The sequence below is a fragment of the Crocuta crocuta genome, unplaced genomic scaffold (genome assembly GCF_008692635.1).
Source record: "Crocuta crocuta isolate KB4526 unplaced genomic scaffold, BGI_CrCroc_1.0 scaffold73, whole genome shotgun sequence".
NCBI lineage: Eukaryota > Metazoa > Chordata > Mammalia > Carnivora > Hyaenidae > Crocuta > Crocuta crocuta.
Window position 1 is genome coordinate 4,947,802 of NW_027529443.1, and position 17,906 is coordinate 4,965,707.

General features: G+C 47.8%; 1 protein-coding gene across 1 annotated transcript in view; it reads right to left on the reverse strand.

The window, feature by feature from the left end:
- The window catches only part of PRKCB (protein kinase C beta), a 327,110-nt gene that overhangs the window by 139,995 nt on the left and 169,209 nt on the right, over positions 1-17,906 (reverse strand). The window contains exons 5-6 of the mRNA XM_077760560.1: positions 17,558-17,669; positions 17,103-17,231 (exon numbers count right to left, since the gene is read on the reverse strand). Of these exons, the coding sequence (XP_077616686.1) occupies positions 17,103-17,231; positions 17,558-17,669 (241 nt within the window). The remainder of the gene's footprint in view (positions 1-17,102; positions 17,232-17,557; positions 17,670-17,906) is intronic.

Below are 17,906 nucleotides of genomic sequence, written 5' to 3' on the forward strand. Positions count from 1 at the left end.
GGGGGGGGAGCAGCAGCTCCTGAGCTCTGACCTCCTGACCCATGCCAATCAGGGCTCCTCATTTGCATCTCATTTCCATGGCATACTTCGGGAGGGGGGGTGGAGTGCTCCAGCTACCACGCGGAGAAATTATTCCCTGTTTGTCCGAAAGCCAGTCGGCACAAACGGTATCAGTCCTCCAGGAAAACAAGACCACAATCAGACCACGGGGTGGAGGACAGATGTAGTCCGCACTATTCCGGGATGCATGACCAACTAAATAAAGCCACGGTTACCTCATGCTCGAGGCCAGACAGAGGGAAAATTCCAAATGTTTTCAAGACACTGTGTTAGAACGATTCAGGCTAATCGCATGCAAGTCTTGTACTATGAATGTCAAGCTGCACCAGCATCAAATAAATGAGCTGTCAGCAGCTTGGTCAGAGTTCCCAGAGAAAAGAACCTTTCCCTTCTCTCAGAACAGTTGCTGTTTTGTTTGATTGAAATACACCTCCCCGCCCCCAACATTGGCAACCGTTTTCCCTTGTACCATGGGATCCAAAAGCCACAGGGTCCCCCAATCCTGGGAGGATTATAGCATTGTCTCTCAGTATAATGTGGGTGCCAAGATCTCTATGTAAAAACAGACTTGGGTTCAAATCCCAGCTCTGGCACTTACTAGCTGTGTGACTTTAGCCAAGTCTCTTAACCTTGCTGGCCTTCAGTTTCCTCCTCTATAGAATGGGGACAATATGGGGCGTCCGACGTCAGCTCAGATCATGATCTCGTGATTCATCAGTTCGAGCCCCACATCAGGCTCTGTGCTGACAGCTCAGAGCCTGGAGCTTGCTTCAGATTCTGTATCTCCCTCTCTTTCTGCCCCTCCCCGGCTCACAGTCTCTCTCTCAAAAATAAATAAACATTAAAATTTTTCTTTTAAAAATTTGAATTAAAAACACACACAAAAGTCTTCACTCAAATGTCTCCATCTCGGTGACTCCTTCCCTGCCACCAAATCTAAATTTGCAAGCCCGAACCCCTCCTTCATACTTCCCACCTTCCTTTTCTGCTTTATCTTTCTCTTTAGCACTTACCATCTGGCATATTGTATATTTTACTAACTTAGCTACTTTATTGTCTGTCTCACACACTACAACAGAGATCTATCTATCTAAGTTCAAACTGCAGGCCAAATCCAGCCCCTGCCTGGATTTGTAAATAAAGTTTTATCAGAACACCTCCAAAGCCTATCTGGTCCTTGACAGAACAAGCTGGTAGAGCCCTGCACAGAATGTGGGCTCCATAAGGGCAGGACTTTGTCTTGTTCTCCAGCAAACCCTGTGAGTAGGTCCAGTGCCTGACAGCTACAAGGAGCTCCACAACAAAGCCTTTTTGCTGAATGAGTCAAAGTAGGGGTCAGAGTTGGGTAAGTGGCAGAGGGGGACCAGAGGGATGGTGTCACAGAGATAAATCCTGCTCAGGAAGTCAGAGCCATGAAGCAGTGAAATGAAACCATGATAAGGTATGTCATTAAAATATCAAGTACCAGGAGAAAGAATTTAAAATGGTGGTTCTCAGGGCACCTAGGTGGCCCCGTTGGTTAAGCATCTAACTTTTGATTTTGGCTCATGATCTCACAATTTGTGAGACCGAGCCGTGAGTCAGGCTCTGTGCTGACAGTGCAGAGCCTGCTTGGGATTCTCTCTCTCCCTCTCTCTCTGCCCCTCCCCTGCTCACTTGCTCGCTCTCTCTCGCTCTCTTTCTCTCTCAAAATAAATAAATAAGCTTAAAAAATACTTTTAAAAATGATGGTCCTCAAGGTGGTCGCCCACCTAGTATGATGATACATTGGCAATCCCTGGGAACTTGTTAGAAATTCAGATTCTCAGGTGTACCCCAGACCTACAGACTCAGAAACTCTGGGGTGGTCTCCAGGTGATTCTGATAGAAGTTCAAGTTTGAGACGCACAGACCTCAAGAGCAGAACCGGGATTGGGGCAGGGGACCTTGCTTTTCCTCATAAGCTCTTCAGTGCACACTGGGTTTTTAAACTCTAGTCTAAAATGTATCAAGCATAGCTTTTTAGTTTCTGTATCTCCGACACTTTCACATCTGGGGCCTTGCTGACCATTCCCAGGGCTACCCAATTTCGAGAAATAACAGGTGCGCCTTTCAAAAGCCAGCCAACCAGTCCCCAGCTCACACCCCAATCATCTCCTTTATGAAGCCCTTATTCTCCAGGCCACTATTCCTGTGAACTGACCACCCTCAGGCCCAGAAAACCAGAGACAGAGCCTACACCCCAGAGCCTGCTATTACTCTACTAGCCAGTCCTAAACCTGCTTCCCTTGCCTCGCCTGTTCCTTCCCAAGGAAACCACAAGAAAGGCTCCTCCCCACATGTCCCCCTCAAACCCCCTACCTCCCGACTGACCTGGTGCCTTCCTGTGTGGCCCTGCATGGGGTAGCGAGGCATGCCTCCTTCCCTTTGGGAACCATGAATAACAAACTACCCTTTCAATGACAATCACCTCCTCACCATTGGCCTTACTATGCCTGAATAATAATAATATCGACCTTAGACAGGCGGGGGAAGGGCAGGGGAAGAGGCACAGATCTAATACAAAGAACAGTGTCAAAGAGGTGACCCCAGAAGGCACTAGGCACAAGAATGATGGGATACAAAAAGGTCTCGACACAACCCTAGAGTAAAGGGCCACATCCAAGAAGATGAAATATATCCGGCCCAACCCTGAGTCTGGAAAAAACCAAACCCTGCACAAGAACATGGGGAATGCAGGCCAGCAGCACCTGGTGTGGTAGGTGGGAGAGGTTTTACGGACTGTAAACCCATGATAAATCAACAGGGTGATGTGGCTGGCCTTAGCCCAAACCCCCACACCCCCCCAACACAAAGAATAATGTCATCTCAGGATGCAGAAGGGGAATTGTGTTGACTACAACACTGATTTTCAAATGGTGGGTCATGACACATTGGTAATGGTTGGTGAAATCAAACTGAGAGAGTCAAGACCATTTTTCTTAAAGGATTTCCTAAAGGAAGGAGAACAGAAGAGAAGGCTGCGGAAGGAAAAATACTGCATCTGAGTGCCGCGCTGGCCTGAGGAGAGGGGAGTATTATTTCATGACAGCTCGGTTTCAGTTATGAGTGTACACGTGTGTTCGTGATCTGTAACACAGCATAGCAGGCGGCAGTCAGGAAGGTTTCAGTTGTGAGTGTGCATGTGTGTTCGTGGTCTGTAACACAGCATAGCGGGAGGCAGTCAGGAAGCTTTCAGTTGTGAGTGCGTGCGTGTGTTCGTGATCTGTAACACAGCATAGCGGGAGGCAGTCAGGAAGGTTTCAGTTGTGAGTGTGTGCGTATGTTCGTGATCTGTAACACAGCATAGCTGGCGGCAGTCAGGAAGGTTTCAGTTGTGAGTGTGTGCGTGTGTTCGTGATTTGTAACACAGCATAGCGGGAGGCAATCAAAGTCTGAAAGCCACCAATGTAGGCTTTCAGGAAGGAAGATGAAAACCACTCTCTCTTCCGCGGCATCTGGAGGATTCTCCTTCACGCAGGGCCTCGTACGTGATACGGAAGCTCTCGCGGTGGGAGAGTGGGCTGGGAAGAGCCCTGGCTTTGTGCTGGTGAGGAGACTCACGCCTTCACCCACTGGGGCTCTGGGCTGTGGGCTGTGAATTAGCAAGTGGCTGAAGGGATTGGGGTAGCTTCACCTGGGAACTAAAAGAGATGCTGGGACACCCAGCACACTTCAGATGAATTCCAGGCTCTTAGCATAACCTGTACTGGGTGAGCCAAGAAGGAGCTAAGGAGAAGTTTCACCAAGTTCAGTGATATCCACCATGGCAGCCCGCTGGGCCTGGCTTCTGGTATCCCCCACTAACTCCACCCCATCCACCTGTGCCATGGTCCCTCCTCCGGGTCTCCAGACGCCCCCTCCCGGAGATCTTCCTGTCCCCAGCTTCTCTAAGCTTGCAGAAGATCTAATTCCTCTGAATCCCTTGTCTCATGGTCCTCTGAGTGGCTCTGATTTCCCTGAATAAAGGGCCCTTGCAAGGCCCAGCACCCACAGCGCTGGGTGGGAGGTGGGTGCTGCCATGGAGCCCTACCCCCGCCCCGTGCTCAAACCCCTTTGTATCCTGTTGTTTGCCAGTATAACCTGAACACTCTGTGAACACCTTTTTAATTGTAAGTGAGAATGCTTTCTCAAGGCACTGCTGTGAACTTTATTCTATCCCTCTCCCTCTCACCTTCTGGATGCCCTCAATTCCTAACTCGATCAAGCTGACCCAGAGCACTCAAGAGAGCAACTGGGGGGGGTGGGGGGGACCAACGGCCCTGGAATCACACCGCCTGGGATCTGACCTGCCACTTCATAACTGTGCGATTTTTAAGCCACTTGCTTAATGTCTCCAACATGCAACTTCAACAATCCCCTGAAAAATGGGTCCAACTTTAAAGGTTCGAGGTGAACATTACTTGAGATGGTCTTAAAACACCTGGCATATAGTAAATGCTGGCTGCGTATATAATCGGGACAGTGTGTCTTCAGGTGGCAGGTTTACAAGTCAGGTGCCCTGAACACCTTGCTATGAAGATACCATCTCTCAGGCTATTTTAGGCAGAACTGAATGTCTTATAAAAGACTCGGCTTAGGTCTTACAACTTTTCCAGGATACACCGTGCCAACAGGCGAGCTAACAAGAGAAATAACAACAGCTGACATGCATTAGGGGTCCCTCTGACCACGGCTCTCTGCCTGCCCATTACAGGCAGGGTCTCCGAAAAGCTGGACTTCTCCCCTGGGAAACCCACATCCTGACACGGCCACTTTGGAAGGAAATAAAAACATCATTAAACAGGAAACTTCAAATTTAGCAAATCCAGCAAAAATCAGCCAGGAAACTCAGAAAGGGCTTGGTAAACCATGCCAATCAGAAGAACAGCAAATACATACGGCTCCCCTGGGACATAGCAGGTGGTGTTCCAGATGCTTTACATTCACTGCCCGTGCAATTCTCTCAATGACCCTGTAAGATGGGCGTTTGGGCAGGTCTTGGCCAGTATAGTCTGCCTTTCTGCAAAAAGACAGGCCTCTTTGAAGAGGGGGCATCATCCCCAGACTCACAATCCAGCAAACACTGGCTCTCATAGTCCCAAAGGAGATACACTGGAGAACGGGGACTATGGGAAAACGGACACCTATGAAGGAAAATCTCTATCGTACAAGGCAGCTGGGTCCTGCGTCACTGTTTCCTTTTCCATAGAAGGGAAAGAAGCGCACTGACAGTGGAGGCTGTGAGCCGGATTCACTAAGGGAATGTCTGTAGAGTTCATGGCACAAGCACAGGAACTTTTTTAGGAAAGGAAGCTGCTGTAGGGGCACCTGGGTGGCTCAGTTCATTAAGCGTCTGACTTTATCTCAGGTCATGATCTCACAGTGCATGGATTCGAGACCCTCGTCAGGCTCTGTGCTGACAGCTCAGAATCTGCTTCAGATCCTGTGTCTCCCTCTCTCTGCCCCTCCCCTGCTCGTGCTCTGTCTCTCTCTGTCTCTCAAAAATGAATAAATGTTAAAACAATTTTTTAGAAAAGGAAGCTGCTAATAGTCCACCATCACCACCCACCAGCTCAGGACAGAGGCAGGGCAGACGGGATCAAATCCGGGGTACACTCATCCTCGGCCATGTGACTTGGGCAAGTTATCTGACCCCCTCCGCCCGCCCCGTGCCTCAGTTTCCTCATCTGTAAATGGAGAAGATATTAGCAACTCTCTCAGAGGGTCATTGATGGGATTTCAGGAGACCACTGGGAAGGGACTTACATAGCCTGGGGCCCGGCACTTCTTATCCTAAGTGTTGTTACTGCTCTGCCTCTTGGGGGCAGTAGCAGCCAGAAAGAAGCCCAGTCAGATGGAGAGGCAGCTCAAGACCTTGAACAGTATCCCTTCACCACCCACCCCCTTAGCCTTTCCTGCCCTGAGGCAGCCAGCCCAGCACTGGGGTCATGTGCGCGCCCATTGGGTGTCAACCATCGGCCTCTCTTCCCTCACCCTCTCTCCAATACCCATGCTGCCTCTTCCAGGGAGCCCTCTGGGATGTCTGCAGCCCATATGGCTCCCTCCCTCATCAAAACTACAAGTGCAAGAAAGATGGGGACCGCATAGAGGCAACAGGCAAAAATGAGCAGTTCTTTCCTACAGCCTTGATGCTAACCTGTACGCTCAGGGAATCACCAACGTTAAACCACCTCCTGCCTCTCTCCCCCCTTGGCACGCTGGCTGTGTCTCTATTCTAATACCCTCACAGCCTTAAACCGTGTCTTTCCAACAGATACCCTGATGTGCTGGAATCCAACAGACAGATCCTGGGTGCAAACCCTGCCTCCCCATGTGCTGACTGGGTGACCAGAAGCAGGTGCTCAGATTCTTTAAGGTTCAGTTTCCTCTTCTGTAAAAATGAGGACAATAAAATGACTTCACTCATAGGGTGGTGGTGGGGACTGAACACAGTGACCTTGCTCCACAAGTACTGCCGGGATCTAAGTCCCTTGCAACCCCCTACTCCCCCTCCCCGCCTCCATCACTAGGCTCCAGCCACCCCACGTCCTGTCAGTTCCGTACATAATGCCTAAGCCCACCTCTCTCTTCCCAAGGGCCTTTGGCTGTGCTGTCCATCTGCTTGGCATGCTCCTCCTCAGCATTTCAGGAGCTGGCTCCCTCCTGCTCATCACTCAGGTCTCAACCAAAAGCCATCATCCCTGCAGTGATCCACAGGCACCCTCAATCACAACACTCTGCTGTTTTTACTTTCTTTACGGCCTTTTTTGCAGTCTCAAAGTATTTTGTTGGCTCTATTGTCCTCTCCAATATTAGAAAGAACTCAGGGGCCACAAGAGCAAGTGCCTGTCTGTCTTATTCACCATGGTAAGCAGTGCCCGCACACAGCAGGCACCCTGTTGTTGAAGAAATAGGGAAGCCAGGATCCGAACCCAGGCCTGACTCCACAAAGCCCTTGCTCCAAAGCCAGACTATATTGGCCAGTAATTAGTTCAGACTGGCAGCAAGTCAATGAGAAAAGCAGGCTGGAGGCTGGTGACCCAAGAGCTAGGTAAGCCCTCGCCCTCTGGATGCTGGGAGACAAAGACAAACCAGAGGGAGGAAGTTCTGGGTCATTTTACACAAGTGACTCATTGCCAGGTCTATCCCGGGCAAGCAGGTAGGTTCAGGGCACCGAAGCTTTGTGACCTCTGAAATACCACAGCCAAGGTGAGGCTGGATGTCACAAAACCATCCTAGGCACGTCCGCCTGTGGCCGCCTGTGCGGGAGCGGAGCACAGGTAACGCCTGCCATCTAGTGGACAACACACATCCTTCTGTCTCATTTCGACTGAGCAGGGGTTATGGAATTTTTCAAGTGCATACAGATCACCTGGGATTTTGTGGGAATGCAGATTCAGATTCTACAGGTCTAGATGGCCCTCTCCAGCTGGTGCTGATGCTGCCGGCCCACCCTGCAATTCCTGAAGCGTGAACTCCCCCAAATGAAACTCCGAGCCTTGGGGCGGCCACGCAACAGGGAACAGAATTGGAAGGCACCAGAGTATTACAAGCTTTTTACGTCAAAGAAGTCAGACCTGGAGGCGGGGTGATGGGGACCGATTGTCAGTGTGTTTTCCGGGACCTGGGATGCTGCTAAAAGGTCGGCAAACAGGCATCAAATGGCACACGCCATGAGGGTCAGAGATCAGGCCCGGCTTGCAGGATGGATGTTACACAGAGGCGCACGCCAGTGACAGTGAAAACCCGCAAACACCCAGGCAGCACCTGGGCCCAGCTCTGCCCCAGCTGAGACTCACCTATCGGTCCTCCCCAAAGCCACAAACCCCCTGTCACGAGCATCAGCCACTTAATTTTCACTGCTACTGTCGGTAGAGAATTTCATTTGAATTCATTTTTCCTATTCAGGGATTTTTCTGTTTTTATTTTATGTTTGAAAAATCACAAGTTGTAAGTAATATGTTTATTGCAACCAGAGAATCTGTTCCTAAGACATATAAAAAGCCCCCTCTCCATCCCAGTCTCTCTCTGTTCCTACTTCCCAATCCTTCTGCGATCTCAGTGTTTACAGCCTGGTTTGTATCTCTCCACACCTTCCTTCCCACCCTTATAAAAATACACAAACATCACTTCACACATAGGAAGTGTCTGTTGCGGCTGCTTATTTCTTCGAAATGAGATCATACTAAATATATTTTTATGCAACCTGATCTTCTCACTTAATAATACATCAGAGATGTTCCTCCAGGTCAAGGGTTGCCAAATGCTTCCAGTAAGAGCCAGAAAGTAATAATCTTAGGTTCTGCAGACCATCCAGGCTCTGCCACAACCACTCAATGAACTCACAATTATATCACCAAAGGGGCCCTAGTTAGTACGTAAATGAATGATGTGGCTATGTTCTAATAAAGCTTTATTTACAAAAATGGGCAGTGGGCCAGATTTGGCCCACAGGCCATAGTTTGCCAACTCTGCTCCATATCAACAGCTGTAGCTCTAACCTATTAGTATTTTGTTTTAAATTACTTAGAATGTTTAACAAAAGTATAAGAAGTATAATATACTATATAAAAGTACACAAGTCATTAATTGTACAGTTTGTGAATATATGTGTGTTACTAGCTCCTGCATCAAAAAACAGAACATAACCAGGTTCACAGAAGCTCCATGCATCCATTTTAACTCACTATTTTCTCTTTATTTTATTTTATTTTATTTTAGAGAAAGAAAGAGAGCACGCAGAGGAGAGGGGCAGAGGGAGAAAGAGAAGAGAATCTTAAGCAGGCTCCACGCTCAGCACGGAGCCCGGCACAGGACTCAATCCCATTATGCCAGGTTCATGACCTGAGACAAAATCAGAAGTCGGACCCTCAGCCGACTGAGCCATCCAGACGCCCCTCAATTCACTACTTTCAACAACTGCATAATATCCCATAAAATGGAGGCACCCTAACCAGGCTGATTCCAGTTCTTTGCCACCACAAAGTATCAATTAAATATGCTTGCTTTGGACTTCATTTCCTTACATGGTAGTGCTTTATTTCAGTTAAGACAGACTCCCATTTGGTAAGTCTGAAAATCAAGGTGTGCATATATATGCACACTTTAAGAGATATTACCAAACCACTTTCTGAAAGGCAGTAATAAGTCACAGCCGTGCAGGTCCGGGCCGTGCCCCCTTCGACACAATTCAGCAGGCACTTAGGAGCCATAACTGTGCACCCAGCATATCCTGAGGCTTGGGGACTTTGGAGGCTGATCTGGACTTGAGAATTCTTTTTTTTTTTTTTAAGTTTATGTTTTGAGAGAGAAAGCATGAGTGGGGGAGGAGCAGAGAGAAGGAGAGAGAGAGAGAATCCCAAGCAGCCTCCACACTGTCAGCACAGTGCCCAACATGGGGCTCAAACTCACAAACTGTAAGATTCTGACCTGAGCCGAATGCTTGACTGACTAAGCCACCCAGGCTCCCCTGGGCTTGAGAATTCTAGTAAGAGTAAACATTAGGAAAGAGGAGAAAGAACACTGAGCATACAAACTATCTAAGATGCACTGAGAAAAACAACTAAAACTGCATAGAGGGAGACATGATTTAACTCAACTTCTTCATTAAAAAAAAAAACAAACAACAAAGAACAACATAACAGGGGTGTCTTGCCGTCTTTGTTTCAAGAGAATGTGCTCTCCAGTGAGCACACAATGAATTGTTTTCAACAAACCCATTTTACTGCATTAGTTTCTCAAAAGAAAAAAAAAATCCCACAACTAAGGGGGGTGATGTAGTCTAAGGGCTCGGGGGTGCCACGGAGACTCCATTACCGCAGTTCCCACATCCGTGTGGGGTGCACGCCCACATGGGGCGCACATGGGGCATTTTCCTGTGGACAGATGGTGTTCGCAGCTTCTACCAGACCCTCAGTGGCAGCTGTGACATCAAAAATAAATAAATAAATAAATAAATAAATAAATAAATAAAAGGATTAACTTGATGGGGGTTGAAGTGACACAGTAGAATGTGTTTGTTAAAGCTCAGCCATTGTACACTGGCGATGTGGGCACTTCACTGTTGGCAAATTCTACCTCAAACATAAAGAAACGCCAAAACTGCAAATAAGCGTTGTATTCTAGCTGGTGCTTTGCCTGTTTCAGTGTGTAGGGGGAAGTGAATTGATGTCCACGATCTGCTTTGAAATGTGTCAAAAATAAGACGGATCGATGCAGGGAGAGTAAAGGGGATGGACAGTGATTAAGCAAGTGCAGTAAATGTTAATGGCAGGTTCTAGGTGGGTGAACAAATGGTGTGCTCCATAAAGTTCTTTCAGCTTTGGGGTTCTTTCAGCGCCTGGGTGGTTCAGTCGGTTGAGCCTCTGGCTTCGAATCAGGTCATGATCTCACGGCTCATGAATTCCAGTCTTGCATTGGGCTCTGTGCTAACAGCTTAGAGCCTGGAGCCTGCTTTGGATTCTGTCTCTGTCTCTCTCTGCCTCTCCCCTGCTCATTCTCTTTCTCTCTCTCTCTCTCTAATATAAACACTTTAAAAAATTAAATTCTTTTAGCTTTGCTGTATGTTGGACATTTCTCATAATACAACACTGGGGGAAAAATTCTAACCAGTAATATATAAGAGGGGGAAATCCACAAGAACTGGATCCTACCCTGTTCATAATGAATGGCTTTGAGAAGTTACTTCCTTCCTCTGGGACTCAGTGACCCAGCTGTTTAACGGAGGTAAGGAAGGAGGGGCTGAGCTGTTCTATGTGTCCATTATGGATGCTGCTGCTGCTGTGGTTTCATTTCATTCTGTAAAACTTGGGCATCTTTGGAAAAAGATCCTTTGGGGGAAGGAATGGCTTTGAAGGCAGAGACTGCCCCCTAGTGGGCCCAAGTGGCCTAATTTATGATCATTTTATATCCTTGCAATTGATGCATGACTGGAAAATATTTTGAGATATTATTCCATCTGTATTTTCTTTCTTTACATTTTCTTTTTCCTCCCCTCTTCTCTTTCCCTTAAAAGCAGACAGCCAGCTCAGTGGAAGTATATGGCAGTGCACAAAGCAGAAGCAGCCTTCAGATCATTCTTGCTCTATGTCCCAAACTCCCAAACCTCAGAGGTTTTAAAGAGGAAATTGCATGAATGTAGGGGATTTGTGGGCACAGAGTGTCTTGAAAAAACTTTTGAAAGGGAGTGGATTTTAATGACAAGAATGAGATTCCTTATGGCTAACTGAAGGAAGAAAGGTAAGAAAAGATCCCAAGGGTCCCAGGGCATTGGCAAGTCCAATGTTATCCAGGCAGAGACCTGTCTTATCCCCTGTTGTAACTCAAGGGTCTAGAATATGCTGGGTGGAAAGTAGAAACTCAACTAATATTGTTGAATGAAGAAGTGAATGACTGGAAGAGTGGGTGAATGGATTCTAGAGGAGTTTATAGCCAGAAGGTAGGGAAAGGAAGCCACACACAAGAGCAATAGTCTCCGACACCCCCTGTCATTTCTGGTCGCCCTGCTCTTGAGCACCATGTACGGTATTCCTTCTGCCTGGGACATGGCATCCTAGTGAGAATGTGGCTGTGGCCAGAGTGTCTGGGCTCAAATGTGAGACCCACCACTTAGGGTGCAACTCCTGGAAAGCTACTCAACTGGCATTGTGCCTCAGTTTCCTCACATGTAACATGGGGATGATAATAATACCCATGACAGAGAATGGCTGTGAAGATCAATGCACATCTACGTGGAGCATGTAACAAGCACTTACTAAACACAGCTAGTATTTTTTTTTTTCTTTCTCAAATACCTTGACACAAGGCTTGCCCCGTCCAGATAATTCCTATACATCTAACAGACTCAAGTCAGCCATCGTTCCATTTGGGAGGCTTCAGGTGTCCCTCTGGAAGTCCCCAAAGTACCCTCACAGTATGCCACTTCACAACACAATTATCTACATCTATTCCCCGCTACCTAGGCTGTGAGCTCCCTGAAGACAAAGACTAGTTAGTTGCTACTGGTTATTGGATCTAAGCTGGCACTCAGGCCCTTCCCGAATGAATGAATACCTATGCTGAGGAAACTCATCTTACCTTTCTGCCCATAACATGCCACTTTTCTCATACTGTAAACATCGAGTCACTCCAAACTACTCCCACACCTCCCACCTCAGCCCTCAGGGTACTGCACATACCCAGGTCTGCCCTCTGTTCTTCTGGCCAAGTCCTGCCATATTGGTTTTATGTTTAGAAAGATACCCAAGTGGAATATCAAGGCAAAGCTCTCCCTCCCATAGGTTTTCTTATACTCTTTTCCCCTTGTTAGAGTCCCCATGATGGCAAAAACCTTCTCTACCCTGAAACAGTTCTTTAAACAACAAGAGAGTCTTCTGTGAGCCTTCAACATCGACTTCCTTTCTCCTAAGAGTGCTTCTGAAATCTCTTTTGGGATCTAGTGTGTAGGCAGATGTGACCCTCAACTTTTCCCAACAGCCTGTCAAGGGCTTATGTCTCTTTGGTGCTCTTATCCTCTTGATGTGTGAATATTAGATCTTGGAAAGATTGTGTATTAAGATACCACAACATTGGTAGTACCTAACTCTTTCTGGGAGATGCTTCAGTCTAAGAAGTTTCTGTACAGCACAATACAATGGTGAGGACACTGAACGGGGGTTCTTGAAGAGAAATATTGTCAAAATATTGTCCTTTCTGTTTTTCTTTACAAACCGTTCCAATTTTTGTGAGATATAGCTATGGATACAAATATGGATATGGTTAAGGATTTGCAGATGGCCATAAGGTAGATGGGAATGTAAATAATGGGATGCCAGTTGTAGAGATATTAGTAGAGAGATATTGAATTGAAAGGGGGTTGATATGTATAAGAACCTGGGCTTCATAAACTCAAGAGCATTGCACAACTTTGATCGGGGCTTCCTACACTGCATTGCCTGCTTCCACGATAATACTTAGCCTCGTAATGTCTATATGGTTTTCTATTATTCTACAAGTCCCACTGCTCTGGATTTTTTCTGCATTGTCCAGCCATGACAGTGATCATGGCTCCAAAGAGTGGGTCCCAGTCTCAGTAATACTTGCTATTTACCTTGGACGTGGTCCTTAAGTGTTTCTGTGTGGTCTCCCTCCCTAGAAGAGTAGGCATGTGGAATGGGTTATCTGCTGGACTTCAGCTTCTCACTTGAAGAGGCACTGATTAGAGGGTCATCTGTGAAGCCCTAGCATCCAGCAGGACCCTCTAGTGGTGTGTCATTCATGCATACATCCGCGGATGCCACAAATATTTAGCAATGTCCATCACACAAGGTGCTGGGGAGAGTGTGAGCCAACGCAGACACCGTCCTGCTCTCATGGGAGCGTCAAGCCCAGTGGGAGAGGTAGGCGTAATCACCCCAACACAAAACCGCACGTGACACAAACTCAAGTTCAGGATACCTTGAGTGTCTAGTATAGTGGGAGGTCAGAGGAAGCTTCCCTGACAGTGAGGGTGAACTGAGGCCTACGAGAAGGGGGAAGAGTTACCTGCACGGGGAAGACAAGAGGGCAAAGATGAGCATTCCAAACTAAGGGAACAGAAGATGCAGAGGTCCGGTGGCGGGGTGGAGGGGGGCAGCCTGGAGAGGATGAAGGGTTAAAAGAAAAGCAGAAGAGACAGAGAAGACAGAATGAGGCCGCCACATCAGATTTCTCTGTCCTAAGGGCAATGAGAAGCCACGAATCAGTTTTTAAAAGAAAAAGAACTGATCAGATTTCCATTCTGATCTTGACCTGCAAGATCCCTGATAGCAGACATCAAGCCTGGATTTCAGAAGCCACCTTGTTGCTGTGACCTCACATGGAGAGAGGGAAATCTATTTCTCTTCCTCTTCTTAAGCCACTAATCTCATCAGAGAGCCTCACCATTATGATTGCCGCAATCCCCAATTACTTCCTAAAGGCCCTATCTCCAAATACCATTCCACTGAGTCAGAGCTTCAACATATGAATGGGTGGTGGGATGGACCCAATGCAGTCCACAGCACTGACAGACCCGACAGACAGACCCCGATAGGTCAGCACCCTTGCCTCAGGGAGGGAGGATCAGGCTGACGCTAGTCTTCAATGGAGACCATTCTCTTAGCTTTTCCTGCTCTGTCCTCACTCTTCTCCTGTGAGCAGCCCCAATAAATCACTGGAACAAAAATCTCCATCTCATCTCTATTTTTAGAGAACTCTGAAAACTTTGGTAGCTGATGAATCAATTATCAGAATGCTGAGCATGCAGATATTCTGTCCCTGACTTTAAGGGAGCCCCAACTTCTCTCCTTTCCCCTTGTTATGGGTTGAATTGTGTCTCCCCCCACCCCCACACACAAAAGTCCAGCATCTGTGAGTGTGACCTTACTTGGAAATAAGGGCTTTGTGAATGTAGTTAAGTTAAGATGAGGTCATACTAGATTAGAGTAGCTATAATCCAATGACTAGTGTCCTTATAAGAAGAGGAAACTTGGACACAGACACACAGGGAAGAATGCCATGTGATGATGAAGACAGAGACCGGAATGATGCATCTACAAGCCAAGGACGACTGAAGATTGACAGCAACGACCAGAAACTAGGAGTGAAGCATGGAACAGACTCTCCCTCAGAGCCCTCCAGAATGAAGTCTGCTGACACTGATTTCAGACTCCTGGCCTCAGAACAGCTAGAGAATAAATTCCCACTGTTGCAAGCCACCCAGTTTGTGGCACTTCAGTACAGCAGCTCTAGGAAACTATATAGCCCTGGTTCATAGGCACACAGTGGGATTGCCAGAGAATTGTCAGCTTGTGATCAAGATACCACCAAGCAGATCTGTGAATAAAGAGGAAGACTCTGACCTTGAATTTGAAGGGATGCTATACTGTACCACATCAGAAAAAGACTCCCCAAGAAATGCCCATAAGAGGTAACCTAGCAAAGCCACAAAGGAAATAAATGGGGGAGCGGGGGGGGGGGGACAAACCAAACTAAAAAGAAAAGTAACCTAGTAAATTATACTAGAGCGTCTACCAGACCTAGATGATAAAGTGTCTTTCTAAGCCCATTTCCTGATGAGTGGAATGATACTTCTACTTAGCTCATTAGAATTACTCAGAAATGTAAACAAGATATTGCCTGTAGGTGCTGAGCACAGTGATGGTCACATTTTTAAAAATTCCAGAGTTACTTATTGCTTTATTATTGTTGTCATTACTAATGGTGTAAGTTCTTGCAAGCCTAACTTCTCTTCTAAATTATCTTCATTCATAAAATGAACATAGTAGATATTTCACAATGGTGTTGTGAAGATGAAAGAGATAATGTGAAAGGCTTTTTTACTGAAATACAGTTGGCATATAACACTATGTACGTTTGTATACAAGGTGTTGATTTGACACATTTATATATTGTGATATAATTACTGCCATAGCATCAGCTAACACCCTTATCAGATCACATAATTATCATTTCCTTTTTTTGTGGTGGGAACAATGGACGGACTTTGAAGGCATTATACTAAGTCAGGTCATGTATACGAGGTTTTCCACGAATGTTGACTGCCCCAGGGACATATCTGAGCTGGGACAGTTCCTAAAGGCAGACACTAGAGGGCAGCGGGGTCTCACTTTGCCACACTGCAGCACCAGGAAGCTAAGACAGTACAGTGAGGAAACCACTCTTCTCCAGAGCCTGCATGCTTCTCCGGGGGTTCCTCCAAACATCCTGATGGGAAGAAATCAGTCACTTGCCTTCCTTTTAAAGGAGAAAGCAATTCAATGGAATGCACGTTTCTAAAGAGCTCACTGGGTATCATGAACCTCAGTTTAAAACAGAGATGTAGTTTACAGGGGTATTTTTACACGATTTAAGTGAAGCCCCTCAGGGCTCAACACATCAGAGCTGCTGAACCAATTTGGGGCCTCAGGAGCAGACCCAATTTTTGCAAAATCAATCCCTTCTGTGATCGGTTTCCTAAATTACCAAGTCATAGAACCTGGTTTGGACGGATTAGTTATAAAGTCTATAATTTGTGTCACAAGGCTTTGAGAGAGAATTCCTCCCAAGTTTTAGTCCTGTTCTTGTGTGCATTTTACTGTAGCTTTGCGGCTCAGTATTTGCCAGTTCCACGCAGCTGGATTTCCATTTTGCTGGAGCTCCGCATGTCAGAGCCAATTATTTCTCGAATGCTCCAGTCCAGGAGCAACAGATGCCCTGCCCCCGTCTTCCCCCAGTCCCCATGCACGTCCCCAAGCGGCTATATTATCCCTCTTTCTTATCATTATGAGATATTTCAGAAGTGCAAAAAGTGGGGCGCCTGGGTGGCTTAGTCGGTTAAGGGTCCGACTTTCGCTTAGGTCATGATCTCGCGGTTCGTGGGTTCGAGCCCCGCGTCGGGCTCTGTGCTGACTGCCGGCTCAGAGCCTGGGGCCTGTTTCAGAGTCTGTGTCTCCCTCTCTCTCTGACCCTCCCCTGCTCACGCTGTCTCTCTCCTAGAAATAAATAAAAATATTTTTTTTAAAAAAAGTGCAAAAAGTATAGGGAATAACAGAACAGGGACCAGTGTAGCCAGTGTCAGGTTTAAGAAAGAAATATTTCAAATACGTGGAAAGCCCCCAGCAATGCACGCTGCGTCCCTCCTCCTGCCCAAGTTGTTACATTCGCGAATTGGGTGTTTGTCACCAAGACTATTTTTCCCACTGGGAAAGTCTGCGGAAGCACCAAGCATTCCTTTCTGGCTACTTTAAAGGAAACAGAACTGGACTCTGTACGGACAAAGAGTGAGGGTGGGAAAGGGAGAGGGAGAGAAGGGGAGTGGGGACGTGCCCAGCTCCAGCCAGCCCACGTGCTGAGAGCGGGAAGCGGGGGTACACTTTCTAAGGATGCCTGGAGCAGGGAGGGACTGTGATGGGGCGGGGAGGAGGGAGGCAGGGTCACGCGGTCCCCTCTGGCCCCTGACACTGCCCATCCCTCCAACAGCTTCCCCTGCACCCACACAGAGACGGGACCCGCGGAGCAGGCGCCAGAGCGCCAGCGCCACCTACCGACGACGATGAGGACTTCCCTCTCGATGTGCGCCTGGATGTAGATGCGGCCGCGGCGCTCCGTGTGGTCCGTGCCGCACAGGCTGGGGACGTTCATCACGCAGCGCTTGTGCACGTTCATCATGCAGGCTGCGAGGGCAGAGAGGGGCGCGGCTCAGGCTGGACCCCTCCGGCCCAGTCTCTTTAGAAGAGTTCCTCCAACCCTTTCCACCCCGGGTGCCTGAAGGACAGAGGAGGTGGGGCTTGTCTCTCCTCCCTGAGCCTGGGCCCACACTGCATACCTGGAGCGGCTCTGAAGCCAGCATCGCTAACTTCAATGCCACTAGATGTGGGGGTGAGAGGCTCATTACTGAGCAACAGACACTGGTACACCAGCCCACCCATGCCTTGGGAGGCTCCAAACCACGAGGAGGCAGCCCAGTCACCAGAAGCCACCACTGAGCAAATGTACTTACTGTCACATTTCATCCCCTGGTGGATGAGTCCATACAGCAGTGACCCGCAATGGTCACAAAACGTGGGGCTGGAGTATGTGTGGATCTTAAACTTGTGTTTGCTCCGGGGGTCCTAAGGCCAAGAGAAACAAACAAGAGAGGCCAGTGTCAGTGTGGCGTGCCCAGGACTCACACGGCATCGGGTGCCACAGGAGAACTCACCAAGAACTGTACTGGCCCCCAGTTCCTCACACCCATTAGGCCCATCACCAGAGCTCTGCGCCCAGACTGTGCATTTAATAAAGAGCTGTTGAATGAGTGAAGGGCTATAGCAGCAGGTGGTCCCATATCAGCCTCAGAACATTCTGCT